This window comes from Protopterus annectens, chromosome 1.part0, assembly GCF_019279795.1.
Source record: "Protopterus annectens isolate FY-2018-M chromosome 1.part0, PAN1.0, whole genome shotgun sequence".
NCBI classification, from domain to species: domain Eukaryota; kingdom Metazoa; phylum Chordata; order Ceratodontiformes; family Protopteridae; genus Protopterus; species Protopterus annectens.
Window position 1 is genome coordinate 454315104 of NC_056725.1, and position 20845 is coordinate 454335948.

Sequence of the window (20845 nt, forward strand, 5' to 3'; positions counted from 1 at the left end):
TTGCCCAAAATGGTCACATCCATCTTCCCCTTCCATTGTCATTAAGCACCCAGATATCCTTAGCTGCCACACCAGAATCATTTTTAATCCATACTCCTAAATACTTCATTTTATATTGCCCCCATAAATATGGATATTGCAGAACAAATTAATATGTGGTTACATAATTTACCACTATTGCCTTTGTTTTAGCTTCATTAACTTTGTATCCTGAAAAGATTTGAAACTGTCTCATTATGTTCCACAACACTTTGTCTCTTTCTGGTTTAGTCAGGTATAAAATAATATCATCTTCAAATAGAGACAGCTTTCTTGACTACCATACCAATTATATCCTTGAATTTCTAAGTCCCTTATTTTCTTTGCCAGTGGTTCTAAATGTAATGCAGTTAACAAAGGAGAAAGAGGGCACCCCTACCTGGTTCCTCTACTCAAGCAGAAGTCATCAGAGAGGACCCCACCCACTTTAATTTTCCCCTTGGATCCCTCATATATCTTCCTAATCAACCTTATAATTTTTTCAGGGAATGCAAATTGCCCTGCTCTCAGAATTCCCAGCTTACTCTGTCAGCTGCTTTCTCTGCATAAAGACCCACCAACAGCAATGGTATTTTCTTACATTCTACATCAATGTTCTGTTAATGTTGTCAAATGTTTACATCCCCCTCCACTAAACCAGCGTGATCCATATCTGTCAATTTTGACATTACTTTTACCATTCTTTTAGCCATTATAGACATGAACACTTTATAGAAAAGAGCCATCCAGCCCGCCCCCCAGACCAGATCGATCAGGTTTCTACTCCAGTTCTTTTAGTGCCAAAAAGAAGATCAAGGGAAGACCAATTTTAGACCTTTCACTCTCACTCTGGATCCCAAGGTTCGGAGCCCACGGTTGAAATTGCAGAAGTCTATCTTCCTTTCGGGAGAGAAAAATCACCGGAAAATCTCCATAGACCCTCAAACCATATACTAATGGACAGGCACTCCAGGGGTTTCCAGGAGGTTTCTCCGCCTCGCTGGGACCCAGTCACGCTTCAATGGTCGTCCCTCCTTTCCCCTTGGTCACACCACAAGTCAGGGTGTTCACCAAAGTAAGTGGAGGTAGCCAGCCCACCTGAGGCTTCACAGGGTGTCTTTCTTTTCTTACCACGGACGACTGGCATTATTATTGCCCCTCTGGGCATCACAATAAATACAGAAAAAAAAGCCTAGCACCCACGCCCACGGTTCATAGATTTTATAGAGTGTAGGTGACCGCAGAAGACGATTAAGAGCCTTCCTCACTCTTGAGGACCCAGAATTCAGAATCCTGCCAGCTCCATTCCACTCAGCTCAGTTCGGTGAGGAGTTGGTCCCTAGGGTTGGGGTCCTTTTCTTCCTAAGGTAGCTTCTGAAGCAACACATTAATCAATCCATTAACCTCCTGTTTTCTTCTAAATATCAAAAAAAAGGGAATACAAGCTTCATTCCTTAGATGTTCTGCGCAACAGATTTTATCTTATCTAAACAGGACAGCTGGTCATAGGCATCCCACCACTGTTTTTAATTGTGTTGAATTTTTTGCTAGTACGCACCCTAATCTCTTTATCTCACTAAAAAATTATTATGCATACCTTATTGGCTTATCATTGCATCTAGCCGTTACCGAGGTGACCGCCCATTCTTATGATTTAGTATTGAAACAGACCTGTATGAAGCTGGATGTGATGGAACGTTACCCTCTTTAGGTATTACAACTACCATTGTTTTTTCCAGGATGTTGGTACTTCTCTTCCTCTTAAAATACTGTTAAATAAAGTCTTGCAGATCTTCATCAGCTTTCCCACCTAGCTTCCAAACTTCCACAGGAATACCATCTATTTCTAGGGAATTTCCTTTAGATTGGTTATTCTTCACAATTTGTATCTCATCTCCTCCTATCCTAACCGTTAGTAATTGAGCCTCATTTACCTCTAACCTTGGCATATTTAATTCTTCCATAAACATTTCCATTTGTATCTTTTGTCTTGCTTTCCATATTTATCTGCTTTGTACAGACTTTCATAGAATTTCCCAAATATTTCTAATACGTCTAGAGGATCTCTTATCTTCCTTGTTGTAGGTTCCCTAAGCTTGGTGACAGTCCTTTCTACTTTCTGCTGCCGGAGTTGTTGAGCTAAAATTTTGTTTGCTGTAGTGTTATCAAAAAAAAAACAGTTGCTTAACTGCAATCTTTCTAAACTCGTGCATACTATCAAGGTAATCCTTTATTTTCTGCTTAGCATTCTCCGGTTGATCCTCTTCTTGTTATGTGAGATTCCCCCTATTCTGCAACACTTCAACATTTGTCAGTTCCTCTAAATAATTATTGTTACTTCTTAACCATAGGTCCCTTTCTTTTATTTAAACCCTATTGTTAAACTCCACCTTAATTTTATCCCACACCCTAGCTATATTTTCATAAGTAATTTCTGTCTTCTTGAATAGCTCCTGAATAATATCCACTGCCCATTCCTTAAATTCTTCTTTCTTCAACAGATAAGTGGGAAAGCGCCAGTGTCTCATTCTCATTTTTATTTCATTACCATGTGTTTTTATTTTGGTTATTATTCGCACATGATCTGAAATAGTTATTGAGTGCATATCAAGACCTTCAATTAAATGCAGATGTTCCTGTGAAATATAAATTCTCTCTAACCTAACCCAGTTTTTATGTCTTGGGGAATAAAATGTAAATTCACTCCAAACTTCTATTACTGAATTCACATCTTTGATGCCAAATAATTTCATAACATTTTTCAAAAATCTAGCCTCGTTTGTTATACTTTTCCTTTCCAGACCCCCCCAGACACATCTTCACTTCTGCAAATCAAATTCCATTCCCCACCTACAAGTAATATTCCTTGCCGGAAACTGATTATTTCTCCCAGAATTTTCTTAAACTCCATTACAGCAGTTTTAGATGGAATATGAATAGTAAGCCATTGTAATCCTCCTCTCTTCCCATTAGTCCCTTAGCATTACAAATATGCCATTGTTTTCTTTTTTATCGTCTTCTGTCAGTATTAGAGCTCTTCTTGCAATTAATATAAGTACTCCCCTTTTCCTTTGTCCAATATATTCCACTGAATAACCTTTCTGAAAATGTTTCTTTATCAAATTCACATTTTCATTTCTTTACATGTGTGTCTCCTGTAACATAGCTATTTGCACTCTACATTTTTAATATAGTTCACTATTCTTTCGTTTTTATATTTATCTGTGAGACCATTGACATTTAAAGACATTGCAGAAAACATTATATTAAGAAGTTAATATTCTCATCTTTTATGTGTAACAGCTTTTTTGTTAAATGTCTAGTTCCAGCTTTTGTGTTATATGCATACAATGTTTGGCAGGTTGAACTTTTATGTAGTTGTTTTTTGTCATATCCATTTGAGCCTATGACACATCTTACAAAACTTTTTGTTTTATTGAAAGCCCTCAAACAAAAAAGACAACAAACCCCAATGCCCTATAAAACTTATTAATTTAATACTAACACACATAACTATGTACATCTTCAAATATTGAAGTTTTACACTTCTAATAGGAACAAATGTCACAAATTGACAGCCACACGGACAGACTTGAGTTAACCTAAAAGAAGGGTTATCCATGGTTATGACAGATGGTGCAGCATGTTCTTCTACTAAGTGTGAACTGTTTTTGTCTTATCGTTATAGCTCTCCCAGCTGGGAAAACCCCTGAATGCTGTCAGAGAGCATTATCTCCTAGCCAGTTTCTCTTTTCTTTTTTTCCCCAAGCCAGTCACTCTCCACCAGACTGTAACCAATTTCTGTTTATCATATTTTCTCCATGGAAACATGAGAACCAGACAGCCAATTTCCCATTATCAGATTGTCTCTATGGGGACATGAGAACCAGACCATCAATTTTTCTTTATCAGATTGTTTCCTTGGAGACATGAGGGTCAGATACAGAATTGCCACTAAGCATACATTCATTTGCTGGAAAAAAGTGCATAATATTCAGTATTCTTTTTCATTTACTTGCCTTCTCTTAAAAAGTGCTGCTAAATCAATCTAAGGTCCTTAATCCAGCCATTCCCCCATGCAAGCATGAGAAAATGCATGTATTTTTTTGACATGCTGTTTAAACTACCATGTTTTTTTTTTACATTGCAGTGTTTACATTTCTTAAAACTGCACAAGAAAAAAGCGAGAAAGGAGAAAGAAAGGGGAATAAGAGCAGCAGCACCTATTTACAATCCCCATTACACCTAAATTAATTGAGAAAATTTTACTTTATAGCATGCGAAGATCATATACCACAAACATAGTACTTTTAAGTGAATTTTTTTTCTTTACTTATAGTTAACTTTCATCCCCACCTCAAAGCATATTCTGAATATTAATGACATGAAGTAGGGCATATAGAGTCCTACACAAGTCCAACAAATTCTGAAAAAGTCCAGTATTTACAGATTTTCTTGTTCTGTTTCACAAATGTAATTATTGCATTGTAAGTTACTGGTTTTATTACTGTTCATCTCCATCTCCCAAATCCTGTCTCTGTTTAAGTTCCAAAATACTCTTGATTCTTCTTGTCAACTCTCGTGCTTCCTTCCTTTTCTGTAACATTTTCCATTGAAACAGTGGAAAAAGTTTCACAGGTGCAGTCTCTCTCTGTGGTCTTTATTATCAGAAGAACAAGAAGTAGAATGTCCTCCTATTTCACAGCTCACTTTTTGTTAGACAAACTTTTGTATTTCTTCCTTAGAATAGTGGAATGAGTTTACTCCTCTTCTCCGTGGTGTATGAGTAATCATTGTCCACAAACACTCTGCAGTCTCTCCCACTTTTAGTATTTTGTTCTTCTGCCACAGTTTTATCAGAATCATCTCCTGCTGGTAGGATTGCAGCTTTACTATTAAAGGTCTAGATTGCTTTCTTGTAGTCAGGTTTGGAGCACACACAATGTGCCCTTTCAGCTAACAACACCTGCTGTGGAATACCAGTCCAGTTGCTTGTTTGTGCTTTCATATGATTAATGCAGTCTATTCCTTCCAGCTTCTCTGGTATAGCTGAAAATCTCAGGTTTTCCCTACTTGCTCTGTTCTCTAATTCTAATATTTTTGAGACATCTCTTCCTGAGCAATTTCATATTTATTTAGCCAGACTTTTCTTCATTTTAACCTCTGATTTTTTGCAGCTTTATCACCTTTATCACCTTATCTGAATATCTGTTTAAAACTTCTTCCATTTTTCCATCCTTTTGTTGTTTGTGTTGATATACTCCATCAGTGTTTCTTTTATTTTAATCAGGTCTCTGTGCAGTTGTCTTATATCTTCCTGCAGGTTACTGGAAGTAATGTGTGGAGGTTGCATTGCTTTTTGCTAAACAGCTGCAGAACTTTCTGCACTCAGTATTTCTTCATCACTTTTTGTAGCTGATTTGTTCCAGGTGCTCTGTATTTCTTTTTTCCTGCAGTCCAGGCGGTACACTTACTAGCCAGTTACTGAAATTTACCCATAAACACAAAAGTTGTTGAGTTTCTGTTTTCACACTGGGAGAGGTAGAGTTAAGCTAGTACTCAATGTGCACCCATCTTGGAAGTCTGTCCAAAGTGCTAGTTTAATTTCTTTCTTTCTTTTCTTTTTAACAGTTTGCAGTCTTATTTCATCAGGATGATGACCTGCAGCAATGTTCAAGGATGCATGCACAGGGAAAAAATTTGATTGTTCTCTGAACCACATCCTGCTTCTTCCCATTCACATGATGTCTTTCTCTAGCCTGGTATCTGTCTTCACGAGGCAGCAGTAAAATGGCAGATATGTTGACTTTCTTCCTGTAATTTGGAAGCATGGTCTCATTGTTCACTTTCCCAAACAGTTTTGAGTCCTGCAAACAGACTGTGTTCCGTGTGCCTCCTCTAGCCAAAGTCTTTGATGACTTGGTTTTCTCCAACTTTGCATTTATTAATAAGAATGCAATGTTTTCCCCAGTAGCATGGGCTTAGGGGAGAGTTTAGTATATTCTGTGCTTTGCTGCTGATCGTTCTCCACTTGAGCAGTGGCAGAGTGTGTGGACCCAGGAATGAGTGTTAACATGGGTCCTGCAGTGGAGCATGTTTGGAAGTTTTGTATTATGGCCTTCAGCATTTTGGTCTTTCAGTAGTATGTTCTCAGTGTTTTGATTTTCAAGATTATGTCTCAACATTTTCATAGCAAACCTACTGAATTCCTGGTTTTAGAATTTTAAGAGAGCATTTGATTCATTTAAGTGGTCCGTACTGCTCGTTTAAACATTCACATATTGGGCTGTTTTACCAATTTCCTTTATAACAAAATATTTCTGGTTATGTAAGACGCATGCTTTCCCTTAGTAGGGATCCCACGTATTGGTGTCCCTCAGGTATTCGGCCCCTTCCTTTTCTCCAAATTCTTTACTGTTTCAAAGGACATGCTTCATTTCAAGATTATCTTGTGCTTTGATGATTTGGCCATGCTGCCATTAGACAAAAATGCACTCATTTTTCATTTGCAGTTTCAGTCCAAACCTAATTTTTTAACCACCTTTATTAAATTATTACTTAAGACATAGGCAAACATACATTAGTAGAAAAGAAAGCAAACCTTATTTTTTTATTTATATACATTATGTATTGCATATGTTTTCTTTCTTTAGTTTTTGCTATTATCAGTCCAACATTACGTAATATGCACAATTCCTGGATTCATTTAAACTTTCCTTCTACTCCTGAACATTATTATAGATGTGTTGCTCCCACAATTTCCATTTATTTCTATGTAATTTTCTCCTTCCATTTTCTAAAGATCCCTCTTACAGTTATGTCATCTCTTATGCAACATTCAATACTTCAAATGCAGTTGACCTGGATTTCAATTTTCTAAAAATTTTATTTTTTTTTTTTTGGCAGACAGCAGAATTAAACTTAAGGCCTTGCTATATCTAGGCAGTTCAGATCTGGTGTCCTAGCTCAAAAGAATAATTTCCTTAGTTACAGCCATTTGCACCCCAATATTTCTGACAAGTTACCTAAAAATAGGAAAAAGGTTACCTAAAGATGGTAAAGACCCATCAGACCCAGCTTCATATAGACCCATTTCAATTTTAAACCATGATTATAAAGTGTTTATGTCTACACTAGCTAAAGGAATGGCCAATCCACTGCCAAAAATTGATAGATATGGATCGGTGTGGCTTTGTGGAGGGGGATACAAGCATTTGACAGCATTAAGACAACAATGAAGATCCAGAGGGAAGTAGAATGTAAAAAAACACTGCTGCTGTTGGTGTTTTTTGATGCAGAGAAAACATTTTACAGAGTAAGCTGGAATGTTATGAATAGGGCATTGAAAGCATTTGCATTCCCTGTTACAGTAATGAGGTTAGTTAGAATATATAAAAGACTGGAGGCAAGAATTAAAGTGGGGAGTTCCTCTCTTATAGGTTGTGTTTGAACAGATGAACCAGGTAGGGGGTGTCCTTTTTCTCCTTTGTTGTTTGCTTTATATTTGGAGCCATTGCTAAGAAAATGAGGGGCTCAGAAATTCAAGGATATAATTTGCATGGTAATAAAAGTAACATTGGCTTTATTTGCAGATTATATTATTTTGTACTTGGTAAATCCATAACAGGATATCTCAGTGCTGTGGAACATTTTGAGACCATTTCAAGTATTTTCATAATGCAAAATACTGCATTTATATAGTTATACATAGCCTGTGATGTGTAGTCAGTGCTCATATTGTATATTACAGTGGATATAAAAAGTTTACTCACTTAAAATGTTATAATTAAATCAAAAGGTGCTTCAACAAAGTATTAGTTTAAGGGTGTGCACACACAACAAAGTATTAGTTTATGGGTGTACAGACTTATGCAACCAGCATATTGTATGTTTTTTTTATATTTTTCCCCCTAACATATTTGTTTGTTTTTCAATTGAATTGTACAGGTCATAGGTCATATTAAGGGTGGGAAACGTTTTGAAATGATTTATTGTGGACTCGCTTTTTATATCACAAAAACCTGGTATTTTAACAGGGGTGTGTAAACCTTTTTATATCCACTGTATATGTTGTACTAAGTGTATACTATAAAAGATTACACAAGTATCATGTGCACTGTATTTGTCACTGTTATTCCAATAAAGAGAGTTCTGGTGGATCGCGAGTTTCCTTTGTGGTGTCTTAGGCAAGATTCAGCAGTTGTTATAAGCTTCATCTATTTTGCCTACATCTCTTTTTTTGTGGTATCATGTGCACTGTCTCGTGTCTCTTAAAACTTGCACAGCGATCAACTTATTTAGCTCTTTTCTTCAATGGCTAAACTACCTAATCCTTTCATCCTCTTCTGTCAGGGTGCATCCCATATCAGTTTGGCGAGATGAAACCAAATTGATGCTAACGGGTTGTGATTATTTCTTATGGTTAAGATTCTAAACATAGTTATTTCATATGTTTTCGGCTTTCTGAAGCAATCACATGAAAGTTATAGTCTCTGAGACTCTGAGAACTTCAGAAGCTTTCAAGAACAGTCATTACAGGAATCATGCCTGTATTTTCCTCTTTTCATCCAGTTAACTTAGTTTTCCCCTGAAGATTTTTTTCATATCAAAGCATGCTTTAAATTGTGCAGAAAAGCCTGCCTTATGCAAAAATTGTAATTTTCTGTTAAAAGCTTCAGTGCTGTAATGGCCTGTCTTTGCAAGGTTATTTTTAGTTAACTTCTCTCTATATTGACTGTTATGTTCTGGTTAAATTTGTTATATTACAAATTAATCTCCTTAAATTAATGGGCCATCCTTAGAAATGTGTGTACTGAGAGAACTAAAGGGATGTTGGAAAATGAATGATTGCTGTGTACAGAGTTGTGACTATAATATGCTGGTTTTGTAATTGCATTGTTAGACATTTGAAGTTACTATTCCATTGTGTTTCATTTGAAAAAAATATTGTCTGCTTTTTTTTTTTTGCCTTAGCCGTAATCTTGGAGGAAAACTGGGTGCATCCATCTCTGAGACATTAGGAGTGGAGTGTATGGGACAGCTGACACAGTTCAGTGAGACTGAACTGCAGGCTCTCTTTGGAGAGAAGACAGGGTGAGTTATCTTGACATTTGAAAGTGCTTCTCTTTTTTCTTCCTTTTTATGCCACTGAGAATGCACCTGCTTAAGTCTGCAATATAATTTTAACACATTTCATTGGATGCCATGGCCTTATTCCTGCATGCAGGTGGGCTCTGATTATGTTATTGTGACATATGTGCTGTTTTTCAGAAATGCTGCTTTTGGTTTGCTGTTACTCTAATCCAGCACTTGCCAGTATAAGGCGATGAATATTTGACATTTATTTATACTTAAAGGCTGTCAGCAGGGCACATTGTGATTCTTTACATCGACAGTATTCTAGATTTATGCATAGTGCAAAATATTATTCTATGAAGTACAGTTGGCATACTTAACATTCATTAGGATTTAAACAAGAACTGTAAAATAATTGTGTTCAGTGTCTTAGCTTTGAGGATGTCTTAAGGTAGGTGTAGTAGTTGAACAGTTTGCATTTATGTAGTTATTATTAGTCAGACTGACTTTTTAGTCATAACTCATTAAACTTTGATAAAGTGGACAAAATATAATTACCAAAAAGCTTTTTGACAGGTCGCCTTTTGATTGCCGTTACTCTTATTGAAAATGTGTACTTTCATTTCTGCTTAGTAAATATAAAGGATATCCGGTGGTTAATAAGAACACAGAGTTTCTGAAAATGTATATTTTTCATTTTTTTTTTTTGAAAAATCAAACCTAATCTGGCAAACCTCACTTACGCCTAACAAAATGAGTGTATTTATTGAAAAATTATATAAATGCATTTGAAAAATCTTTCTGGTGAAATATCTAGTTTCAGAATATTGTATTGGGATAACTCAGAGTCCCAGACATATTATTTGCTGGACATGTAAATGGGGAAGAGTGCAGTAATATAACAGCTAACGTAGTTTCTTCATAGCTGTCAACTTTCAGGTACCTTCTGTGCAGGATCTGCATATTATCCCTTTGTCGGCAGGCATTTGTGCTGGATGCATTTCTTCCCACATCCCTAAGACATACTGTTAGGTGTACTGGCAATCCTCATAAAAACTGCTGGTAGGTATGCATGTGGTGTAAAAGTGAGTGTGGGCATGCATACTATGATGGACCAGTTCCCTAGCTAAGACTGATTCTCTGTCTTCAATCCATTATTGGCTGGGCCAGGCTCCTGCTCTGATGCAGCCTCAGTAGGATGAAATAGGTATGAGAAAATGAATGAATGAATAATTGCATGTTTATTTGTTGATGCAGCGTCAGATACCTTGTGGCAGAATCACATCAGAGTTTTTCATAATTCAGATTTTTTTTCTGTTAAAATTCTTACGTAGTTGCATTAGTCTGCTCTTCCAACTTTGTGCGTTAATCTTCTTTATGATAACAGTAAATTGGAAACTTTTTAGAAGAGAGAGGATGTTGGGGAGAAAGGCCTATCCATTATGTTAGTGGTGGTCTGTGTATGTGCGTAAGATATGTATTTATGTATAATATACACATGCTGTATATAAAATGTATAACTATTATATAATAGAGAATTAGAGGATTAAGACTTGGTGTCGGATAGGGCTTTCCAACATGGCTGCACACTGATCTCAGCTTTATTTCAGCTCTCCCTGAGTCAAAAAAGAAGCTGACAGATTATGCTAGTTTTAGTAAAATTCAGTTACTGGCTAGTAAGTACAATGCCTGGATGCCAGCAAAGAAGAAATTTAGAGAGCCTGAAAGAAAATCAACTAGAAAAGTTGAAGAGAGAAAACACTGAGTGAGAAAAATCTGGCAGCTGTTCAGCAAAAATCAGTTAAGGCTTCAGCTTTGGTATACGACATGGCTTTAGTAGGAGAAAAAAATAAATCAAATGTGCTCAGAGCTGATTAAAATAATTGAAACATTGAAAGAGTGTATCAACTCAAATAACAAAAGGCTGGGAAAAAATGGAAGAAAATGTAAACAGCTATTCAGATGAACTGATAAAATTGCAAAAATCAGAGGATGAAATGAGAGTATGAGACTGTTCAAGGAGAGCTGTTTCAAACAATGATGGAGCACAAAGAGAAAGCCTGATATTTTCTGCTGTATTAAAGAAACTGGAGGGAACCGACTGTATTCGTGCTATGAAAGCACAAATCAGTAACTGGACTAGTATTCAACAGTGGGATTTGCTAATTAGGGCATATCATGTGTATACTCCAAAGCTGGCCATGAAAAAGCAGCCAAGACCTGTATTAGTAAAGATGCAGTCATGCCAACAGAAAGAGTTGATCTTGACAAAACTGTGGCAGAAGGATAAAGTATTAAAAATCGGAGACAGTCGAGTTTGTGGAAAATAATTATTCACTATACACCAGGCAGAAGAGAAGTAAATTTATCCTAGCAATCTGGGGATGTTGAGAAGTAGCTGCTATACTCAAGTTGTCTTCAGAATGTTTTTTTCCTTTAGGATCAAAGCCATTTTTTAATGCAGAACATAAGGTGGAAATAACAAAGTTTGTTTAACAAAAGGTGATTCATCAAAAAAGAAGGGAACTCTGCTTCTCATTCTTCTGATGACGAAACTCATAAAGAGACTTTGCCAGTGAAAGCTTTTCCACTGCTCCAAATGAAAATGCTTCAGGGACAGAAGAAGACACAGGAGTTGACTAGAAGAATCAGGAGTACCTTGGACTTGAACCAGGGTCTGGGTTTGCGAGATGGATCATGGATATGAACAGGAAGACCAGCAACTCTGAAATTAGTGAATAAATGTCAAGACTATAAAGCATCAATCACATTTGTGAAGTATAGCATTCCAACAAAAAGTGGCTGAGAAATATTGGCTTTTTGAAGAATTCATACCTCTCAACCTTCAGATGAAAAAGGGACAAAGAACCTTAAAAAGCAGGCATATCTAATTAACATAATATATGCATATTCAAATAAGCACACAGAGGGGCACACCCACACATGTTCAGTTGTACAAAGGGCATCATTTTAGATCATTCATTTTAGATCATTCATTTATTAAAACAGTTCTGTACTTAAACAGACACTCATAATGTAGAACTAATTTTATTTTCAGACACCCATACAAAATTCAAACAATACACTCTCACCCACCCTTACACCCAAGAGAGTTTGTTTTAAGACAGGTGCTTAAACATTTGCAAAGCACAAATACATACTTAATATGGAAGTAACGCAAACAATAAAATAATTCACATTCAGACTGTTGACTACACAAACAATCTGCCAGTGGTCTACACATGTCACTTCCCCCACTGTCATATCAAACTAAAACCATTATTCAACTTCAGCATTTTGGCAGGCAGACTGAATTTCTGTAAATGATGCTAGGAATATTCTTTGTTATAAGCAGCTGTTGTATTTCTTGCTGCTTCCAACATGTCCTCCTGATATTTTACACAGTAGCAGTCATTGTCCTCATCTGTATTGCTAATAAAGAATGTAGTGTTTTTAGGCCAAGTGACTGAATGACGTTATGAACAAGTGACTATTTTGACGTTATGAACCATTCTAAACCATCATTCTGCTTCACTGGTGGAGAGCAGCAAGAAGAGGATGGCTTGTATTAGTTTTTGCAAGGTTGTCAGGTCTTCTGTTGCCCAGCCACTAATTGTCATCGACCAGTACTTTAGGAAATAAGATCTGTCCAATCCATATTGACCACTCAGTCATCTGATACACCAAAAAAATCATCAGTCAGTTTGCAGAGCTCAACTTGTGAGCTGCAAAAACAGACAAATGCCATTATCTGCAGTAGTGGTGGAAGAAAGCTGCAGTTTCTAGCTGGTTCTAATAAGCAGGCCATGCTGTGTAGCAATGGATCTCTGGCAGGGATTTTTTTTTCCAATTTGAGTAGGACTGCAAAGTAAAACTGCTTGGCTCTCATGAAAAGTTTCTGTTCTGCTATTTTACCCTTGATGTCATCCATATTGTCATCAAAATAGGTTTTATCATCAGGATAAATATGGATTTCACTTTGTGGCAGGATGTTGTCTTACAGTTCAAAAAATTAATCAGTAGTAGTTACATTTTTTAGAAACTGCCTAGCAATTGATGGCCTGAATACCCTACTAGCATATGCCTGTAGTACTTTCGCATATCATTATGCGAGGGTGAGCAGTTTACTTGCCCTGCCTGGCATTTGCACATTCAAGTTCTGCAGTGGTTTGATGGCATAATGCAGGAACAGGAATGCCAGCTTAATTAATTAACTAATTTATTTATTTATTGACTGAGTGGGTAGAAGCCCATTTTCAGCGGAGACCTGGGGGAAAAACTCCAAATTATTACAAAACATTTTAAGAACAATAATTTTGCAGTCTTCAAAAATAAAACAAAAACATCTGTAGTTTAAATAATTATAAAATTAGACATAATATAAAAACATTGGTTAAGAATTGATGCAAGGTATATGACATATAATTTAATATTTAGAGAAATTTTAGACAGTTTGTAGAGAAATTAAAGGTAAGTTAGCCTAATACAAATAGGAATTGCAATATGAAGTGAGGGAAAGACAAGCGTATGGTATATTCAGAGAGAGGGGAAGTCTTTCAGAATGGCTTTGAAAGATGGGAGGGTGGGTATAGACCTGATGGATACAGGTAAGGAGTTTCAGGCCTTAGCAACTTTGTATGAGTACAGACAATGCCTACAAGATTTGCTTGGTTTATAGACATTTGGTCACTGGATTGCACTGACTGACTGAGGACATAATTGTGTAGAATGTTTTTAGTGCTGGACAAGCAGATGGATGCTGGTTAATTTTATAGGTGGTAAGAAGCTATGTATATGTTAGTTGATGTGACAGTTCTAACCAATTTAGGCTTTCAGTGCTATACAGTGGTAGGTTCTGAAAGGGGTGCGTGCTGCAGATTTAGCAACTTTGTTGTAGCATTGTTCAAGTTTTAATTTTTGTGAAGCCTGGAGGGTATTAAGGATGAGAGTGCCATAAACAAGAGTGGGGAGGGGAGGAGATTAGTGTCAAGTGTAGTTTTATTTGCATCCTTGAGAACATTTTTGGCTCTGTAAAGCATCATGCAATTTTGTGTAAGATTATCATCCACTGTCACCCTTAATAGTTTGCTATAAGAAGTGACTTCAGTGGTTGCAATATCAAGAGAGAGGGCTTTAAATTTTGTTTTTTTTTTCATGTTGGAGGGATTTGGAGATAAATGGTAGTAGTTTGGTCTTTTTTGGGTTAAGCATGAGTTGTGAGTTATAAAACCATGTTTCTGTGGATGATAAAGCTTCCTGAGTATTTTTTTTGAGGTGTACGATGTTGTTAGATGTGCAAATGAAAGTGGAATCATCTGTGTATTGTATTAGGGTAGCCTGTTGTGTGGATGTGTAGAGGGTGTTGCTGAAAATGGTAAAGAGGAGAATGGACCAGGGATTGAGCCTTGTGCTATACCTGTGGTGACTGGGGGAGGTAAGGAAAGAGCATGGAGTACCATTTTACTGACTGGTACCTATTGGACAGGTAGCTTTTGAACCTCAGAAGGGTGGGCTGAGAGAGACCTAATGAGGACATTTGAAGTAGAAGCTTGCTGTGACAAACTGTGTCAAAGGCTTTAGACAAGTCTAGAAATGTCTTGAATTATTAATGTATGCAGATGGATAATGTGTGAATTATTCCAGAGAGAGGGAATGTGAGATTCCTGGATTGACCTATTTATAAGGATTGCGACAGGATAGTCGATGCTGTTGGCTGCTATTTTAGGTACTGGCTTAAAAAGTCATCAGCTGAAGAACAGCATGGTTTAAGTTTCTTTAGGAGTATTTTTATATAGGATGTGGGCACAGATTTGAAGTGAAAGTGGATGTGTTGGTATATGGCTGTTGAGCAGGGCTGGGATTAGATGTTGAGGAATCCTTGGCTAGATTAGCTACACTGTCTAAAAAATAAGAGTTGAATTGTATTGCAGTTTCCAAGTGGTGAGTTATCAGGAGGGGTTTGGGTTGCAGTTTTGGCCGGGATATAATATCTCTTTAATGGATGTTTTTAGAGTTGTGTGTAGTATAATTCTGAAAGTTATTATAGGACAGTTTTTTGTCTTCTTTTATTTGCTTTTTAGCATGACAGTGAAGCATTCTGAAGTTTACTGCTGTGTTTTATATTTTTGCCATTCTTTCCATGCTTTTTCTCTATCCTGCATTAGCATTCTACTCTGTTTTGAATAGCTAATTGCATTATTTGTTTTCAAACTCTTCCTTATAAGAAGGTTCAAGGCTTTTTAGAATATTTAGAAAAGTTGTATTGAATTCAATTACAGCATCATCTAAGGGGGGATTTTTATGAAGTTTCAGTTAGTAGATGATAGTGTAGTAATGAACATTTCTGGGTTAAACTTGGAAAGGTTGCTTGTTGTTTTATAAGTATGCTGTTTAACTGGATGTGTGAGATGTCTGGTCATATAGAGTGGGAGATGATTACTGAAATTGTACCTGTGGTGCAGTATTTGCTAGGGTCTGATGCTAGGATCCAGTCCAATAGAGGATCTGATGTCCTGCTATAAGGTGTGGGGCTATTAATTAGTTGAGTGAAGCCATACAAGTTTATGCTAGATGTAGAGGAATAAGAGTTTATGTCCAACCAATCAGCATTCACATCACGGAGTAATATTTTTTCATGTGAAAAGTTATAGGAGATTGGGGTTGAGAAGTTGGCAAGAATGGTTAAGGTGTTTACCTCAAAGTTACAAGGTACAGTGTTTGATTGAGGGGAAATTGCCTTGGCTTAAAATGACCTGCAAGGGCAGCTAGCCTAGTACTTACCTATGAACCTGTAGATAGCCAGTGTAAGATATCTTCCAGTATAGCAGCATTGTCATTAGGGGGGATATAAAGGACAGTAATACATATTTTTATAATTGTTTATTTTGAGGAAAGCAATAAGAAGTTCTGCTGAACTTAATTTTGGTGTTGGTTTGCTGTAAGGCGAAATGTTAACGCAATAACAGTACCTTTCCTCTTTATATGGGCATAATGGATGATATTATAGCCAGGAGGTATAATCTGGGAGTTGTTTATGCTGGACTTAAGCCATGTTTAAGTTACAGTGAGAACATTAGGATTATGTTGGGTAATCCAGGCATGTAGTTCAGCAGTTTTATTTCTTATACTTCTAACGTTTATTGCAGCAAAAATTGAATCACCAGGGTTGGGGATTTGGCTCTTTTTTGGGTTACAGAAGTATGTGGATAGAGAATTCTGTTTTGTGTTCATTCTGGTAGGTGGGGCCAGGATTTGGGTGTATATCTCCTTCTAGAAAGATTTTAGTATATTGGGGAATTATGTGTACCTTTTTGGAGAGGATTCTTGCATGTAATTTTGTTTTGGTTTGAGCTGAAGTGCAGTAGTGTTTGGAATAATGGTGAGGGGCAGTATTTCACAGGTTTGGAGCAATGTGTGGAGAGTGTAAAGAGGAAGTATGGCTAGGTGGTTGTGGTAGAGTTGGAGATGTTAAGAGATATTATTGAGTCGTGGTAGGATGAGACATGGTACAGTAGGAGGAGAAGAAAAGAGGATAAGCTGAAGAGTAACATAACTAAGTACAGGAATCTGTATTTTGCAGATGACAGATGGGGGGGAAGTAGCAATGATGAAGGAAGTGAAGTTGTAGGACAGTAGGAGATTCCTGATGGTGACTTCTGAAAGCTGGAAGAGGATAGGTAAGGAGAGAAGTATTTTCTATAAAAGAAGAGAGTTGTCTTGGTATCTTGTCTGGAATGTAAGGAACAGGGTATATTAAAGGCTAGAGTATCTTGTTGTAATCAAAATAAGAAGAAATGGGGGTTTATTTGGAAAAGAAAAACATACAGTGTAGAATAGATAGGCACTATTAGGGAGGGTTGTGATTATGAATGGATATAGTGCAAAGCAGATTGGGATGGAGACAGATGGTTAGGAATGGAGCTAAAAATTGGGTCAATTTATAATAGAGAGCAGTCAGTGTATAGCTGAACAAAGCAATTGACAAAGAGATTCAAGTAAAACAGGTTTTCTTTTATTTCCTGAGACTAAATAACTAACATATGCAGTATAGTCTACTGGTCAAGCAAAAGGGGACAGTGGCCAACTTTGTAAGAGGTCCTTAGAGTGCACGGAATATTTCGCAAGAGACTTTGAAACAAAGAGCAGGCATGTATTAAACTGATTAAAGTTAATACTCATCAAGGGTCTTCGTGATATATATGCTTGCATTAAACAATGACAAATTTCTCATTAAACTTGTAGGTGTAGGATCTTGTGGCAGAACTCCTGCGGTATCAAGGTTATATGTAGTGAATGTAGGCTATTAAACAATGACAAAATTCTCAGTATACATATAGGTGTAGGGCCATGTGGCAGAGCTCCTACAGTGTCGAGATCAGATTTAGTGACCGCAGGCTCTGCTGTATGAAGGAAAATAGTGAGAGAGTAATGTCTTGGGTCTGCAGTCTCTCAGCTATGAGCTCCACTTTAACAGATCGTTGTTCATAGAATATGAAGTAGGATTTCAGGACATGCGTCAAGCATCCTTTTGATGTCTTTTGTCAAACTTGGTTATCTATTGGGGTTACCTGATCATTTTTTGAGGGACTCAGTATCCACGAACAGTGCAAACTCTAAGCTTCTGCCGATTCTGTGCACTGCTGGAAAAATAACAGTAAATGTCAGATGTCACAGGTACAGCCACTCCTTTACACCAGGTTTAATGCATAAATCTGCAGTGTGGCATAAGCAGCACATGTTAAAAATATGGGGGTTATGTTCTTTTAGTCTTGATAGCACAGAATTCTGTTTACCAATCATGGATGCAGCATTGTCTGAAGAGTAGTCCACCATGTTGTTCACAGGAATGTCAAACTTGTTCAGAGTTTCCATTATACAGTCTTAAATGGATTGGCCAGTTCCACTGACACAAGCAGGCATGTTGAGGAATTTAACAACATTTTTACTACTGCATTGATCAGAAAAAAATTTGTAAAATTTCAAGCAGTTTGTCATATCCATACTCTGGTCAAGGTACAGACAGTGTGGCACTTTCTGACACATTTGTGAAACATCCTGCTTATACTTTGGCCCCCATTACATCCTTTACAAGCAGCCTTTGTTGGTCCGCAGGCCAATTTTTGCACCACCTCTGAATCCATGCAGTACCTGCTCATGTACTTCAGGAAATGGTCCCCAGTCATAAAAGGCAAGTTGTGTTTAGCAAGAAGACTCATAAAGTTTCTTCAGTCTCCAGTACTTTAGAGTTGGTTTGCTGAGTGGCAAACATTTCTGTCACCATCCTCCCAGTCGAATGTTTGGTGCACATCTTGTGTTTTTCGGAGTCCATGTGTTTCTGTAGATCTTTTCTCCCTCCATGTACAACATTAATATTAGCAGCACATGTCTTGTCATATCCTTTACCACGTCTGCTTTCCTTTACCCTGTCAAAGGTGATCTTCTCGCTGCTTTGGACTGTAGTCATTCGCTTCTTACTCTTCTCAGATGCAATATCTTTGGAGAAAAGTGGGCATAATTAGAAAAGCTTCAAGGTAACAGGTGTACCATGAAGTGTACTTAAAGTAGAATGAACCTTGTATCGATGCCACACATTAATCAGAAAGTCTTACCCTTCTGAGTTGCTGCATTATAACAGTGTAAGAAAGCTTGTGTTGCACCCTCTTCCATTGTGGCTGGTACCATGCTGTTGTGTGATTTAGCCATTCCTTTATTTCTGAATAAAATAATTGTAATGGTTCAGATAAAGGATGTGAAAATCAAGCCTGAAACCTCTGTAAATGTGTGCAAGTCGGTTAGCCGATTTAATACATGCCAGCATACATGGGCATAAAATTTGAGTCAGCATTATTGCAAATGATTAATAACGCATCCAAGAAAATGTTCATTATTGCAAGTGATTCATTATATATCCAAGAAAAATCACATCCAAGGAAATATTGCAAAACTGACAGATCACGGATATTATACCACATAGTTGCAGAATTATCATTACTTAGCCATCTGAACCTCACAAGGTTTATTTTGCAGAAATAATTGCAGAAAGGTATAAAGTATGACATTCAGTGACTACAGAGACAAGTGTGAACTTGAATGATTAGGAAAGACAGAGGTAATGAGAAAATATGACCATTCGGTGGAATTCTGGGCACTTGATATGCAGTACACCCTTATACCTTAACTTGCCGTATTCAGAGCAATGGGGACAAAGAAACACATTGTGGGGGGCAAAAGGCCAAAATCATAGAAAATCACATTTTTCAGTGCTACTGTTAAACTTAGGTTGGTAGAACAGATTTTGCAGTAACATGTATTTTCTGAAGGATATGCCAGATGAAATACTTCCTCTTGTGCACTACCATAAGGTACAATTAAGATCACTTCCAGAAATACTCAAATGGGCACTTGGTATGTCATAACACTAAATCCTTTGTATACAGATAGATATCTGTAGTACACATACCTCTAAGACTTGCAAATGCATATGTTCATAATACCCATACTACATAAGTAGAAGTAAACAAATGGCATTTATCTTTCCTAAGTGCCCATGCCACCATAGGTACCAACTCTAATGTCCAAGCAAAACACTGCACAATGAGGACTCCCAGAGTTGTTCAATTTAGTAGACTCAAAATGCTCTATAATTTTATAGGAAAAGCAATCATAGCTAACATTTTAGAGACAGACCATGTGAAAATAAAAGATTGAAGTAATACTAGTTTAGATGGATAGTCTCAAATTAGGAAAGGAATGCATTCCCACCACAGAAAACAAAATGCTAAATGGACATGTGTTCATTTAGGTCAGCTGTGTTCAACAGTGTTCAAAATTAAAGTAACAAATGCCTCACAGACAACATTTTCCCATTGAATGTACATAAATCAACAAGCATTGCAAACAATGAAAAAGTTGATATTTTTTTTTTTTACATTTCAAATCATTTAAACAGAATTCAAGTACACCTAATATCTGTGATCTGAACTCTTTCCCCAAGACATTCGAGAAGGTCAAAAAACAGTCCTGAAATTGGCCGCCCCTTGAAGTAAACTGCAAATCCTGCAACAAATGCAGAACACTACTTCCAGGAATACAACTTTATTAACAAACACATTGCTAAAAACATACTGGCAAATGGGTAAGAGCAAAAATCTGGACAGACTGGGACATTTGTCAACATCTTGGCACAAGAAATCTGCACAAATCATAAAATAGTGGTGGGGCAAAGGCTGAAATATAGGGACAGATTGTAAGTATTGCTACTATACACTTAGAAAAATACTAGACTAGGATATATGTTAACAATGCAGTCTGATGTTGTCTTTTTCATTCTTCCTCAATGTGTGGGTTGTGGATCTGATTCGACTGCTTTTCATAGACTTACCGATCCAACTCTTGAGATCCTGTCTCTACCCATAATCCCCAGCCAGCCTTCAATACCCCAGATCTCTTTGCTGCAAATCCTCTCTCAACTGCTTTTTTCAATTATTACAAGTGTTTTGTGAGTAGCCCCTTTCCTAGTGACAAGTTTTCCAGGTGTTTTTCTTACATTAGGTCTTAACTATCATTCTTTACTACCTTTTTGGTTGTCTATTTGCATACCATTGTTAGCACCAATTTTTACTTTTGCTCCTACTTTTTCTTACACTTTATAGGGTAATCTTTCTACCACTGTTGGTTGTTTCACAGATCTAAGTTGTTATCTCATTTCTTTTACCTCTCTCATAATGTTAGTTATGGCTTTAAAAAAATGCAC

The 20845-nt window shown here is 37.0% G+C and overlaps 1 protein-coding gene across 1 annotated transcript in view; it reads left to right on the forward strand.

Moving 5' to 3' along the window:
* The window catches only part of POLH (DNA polymerase eta), a 650423-nt gene that overhangs the window by 286457 nt on the left and 343121 nt on the right, over window positions 1-20845 (forward strand). Inside the window, exon 6 of the mRNA XM_044060378.1 lies at window positions 8992-9111. Coding sequence (XP_043916313.1) covers window positions 8992-9111 — 120 coding nt within the window. The remainder of the gene's footprint in view (window positions 1-8991; window positions 9112-20845) is intronic.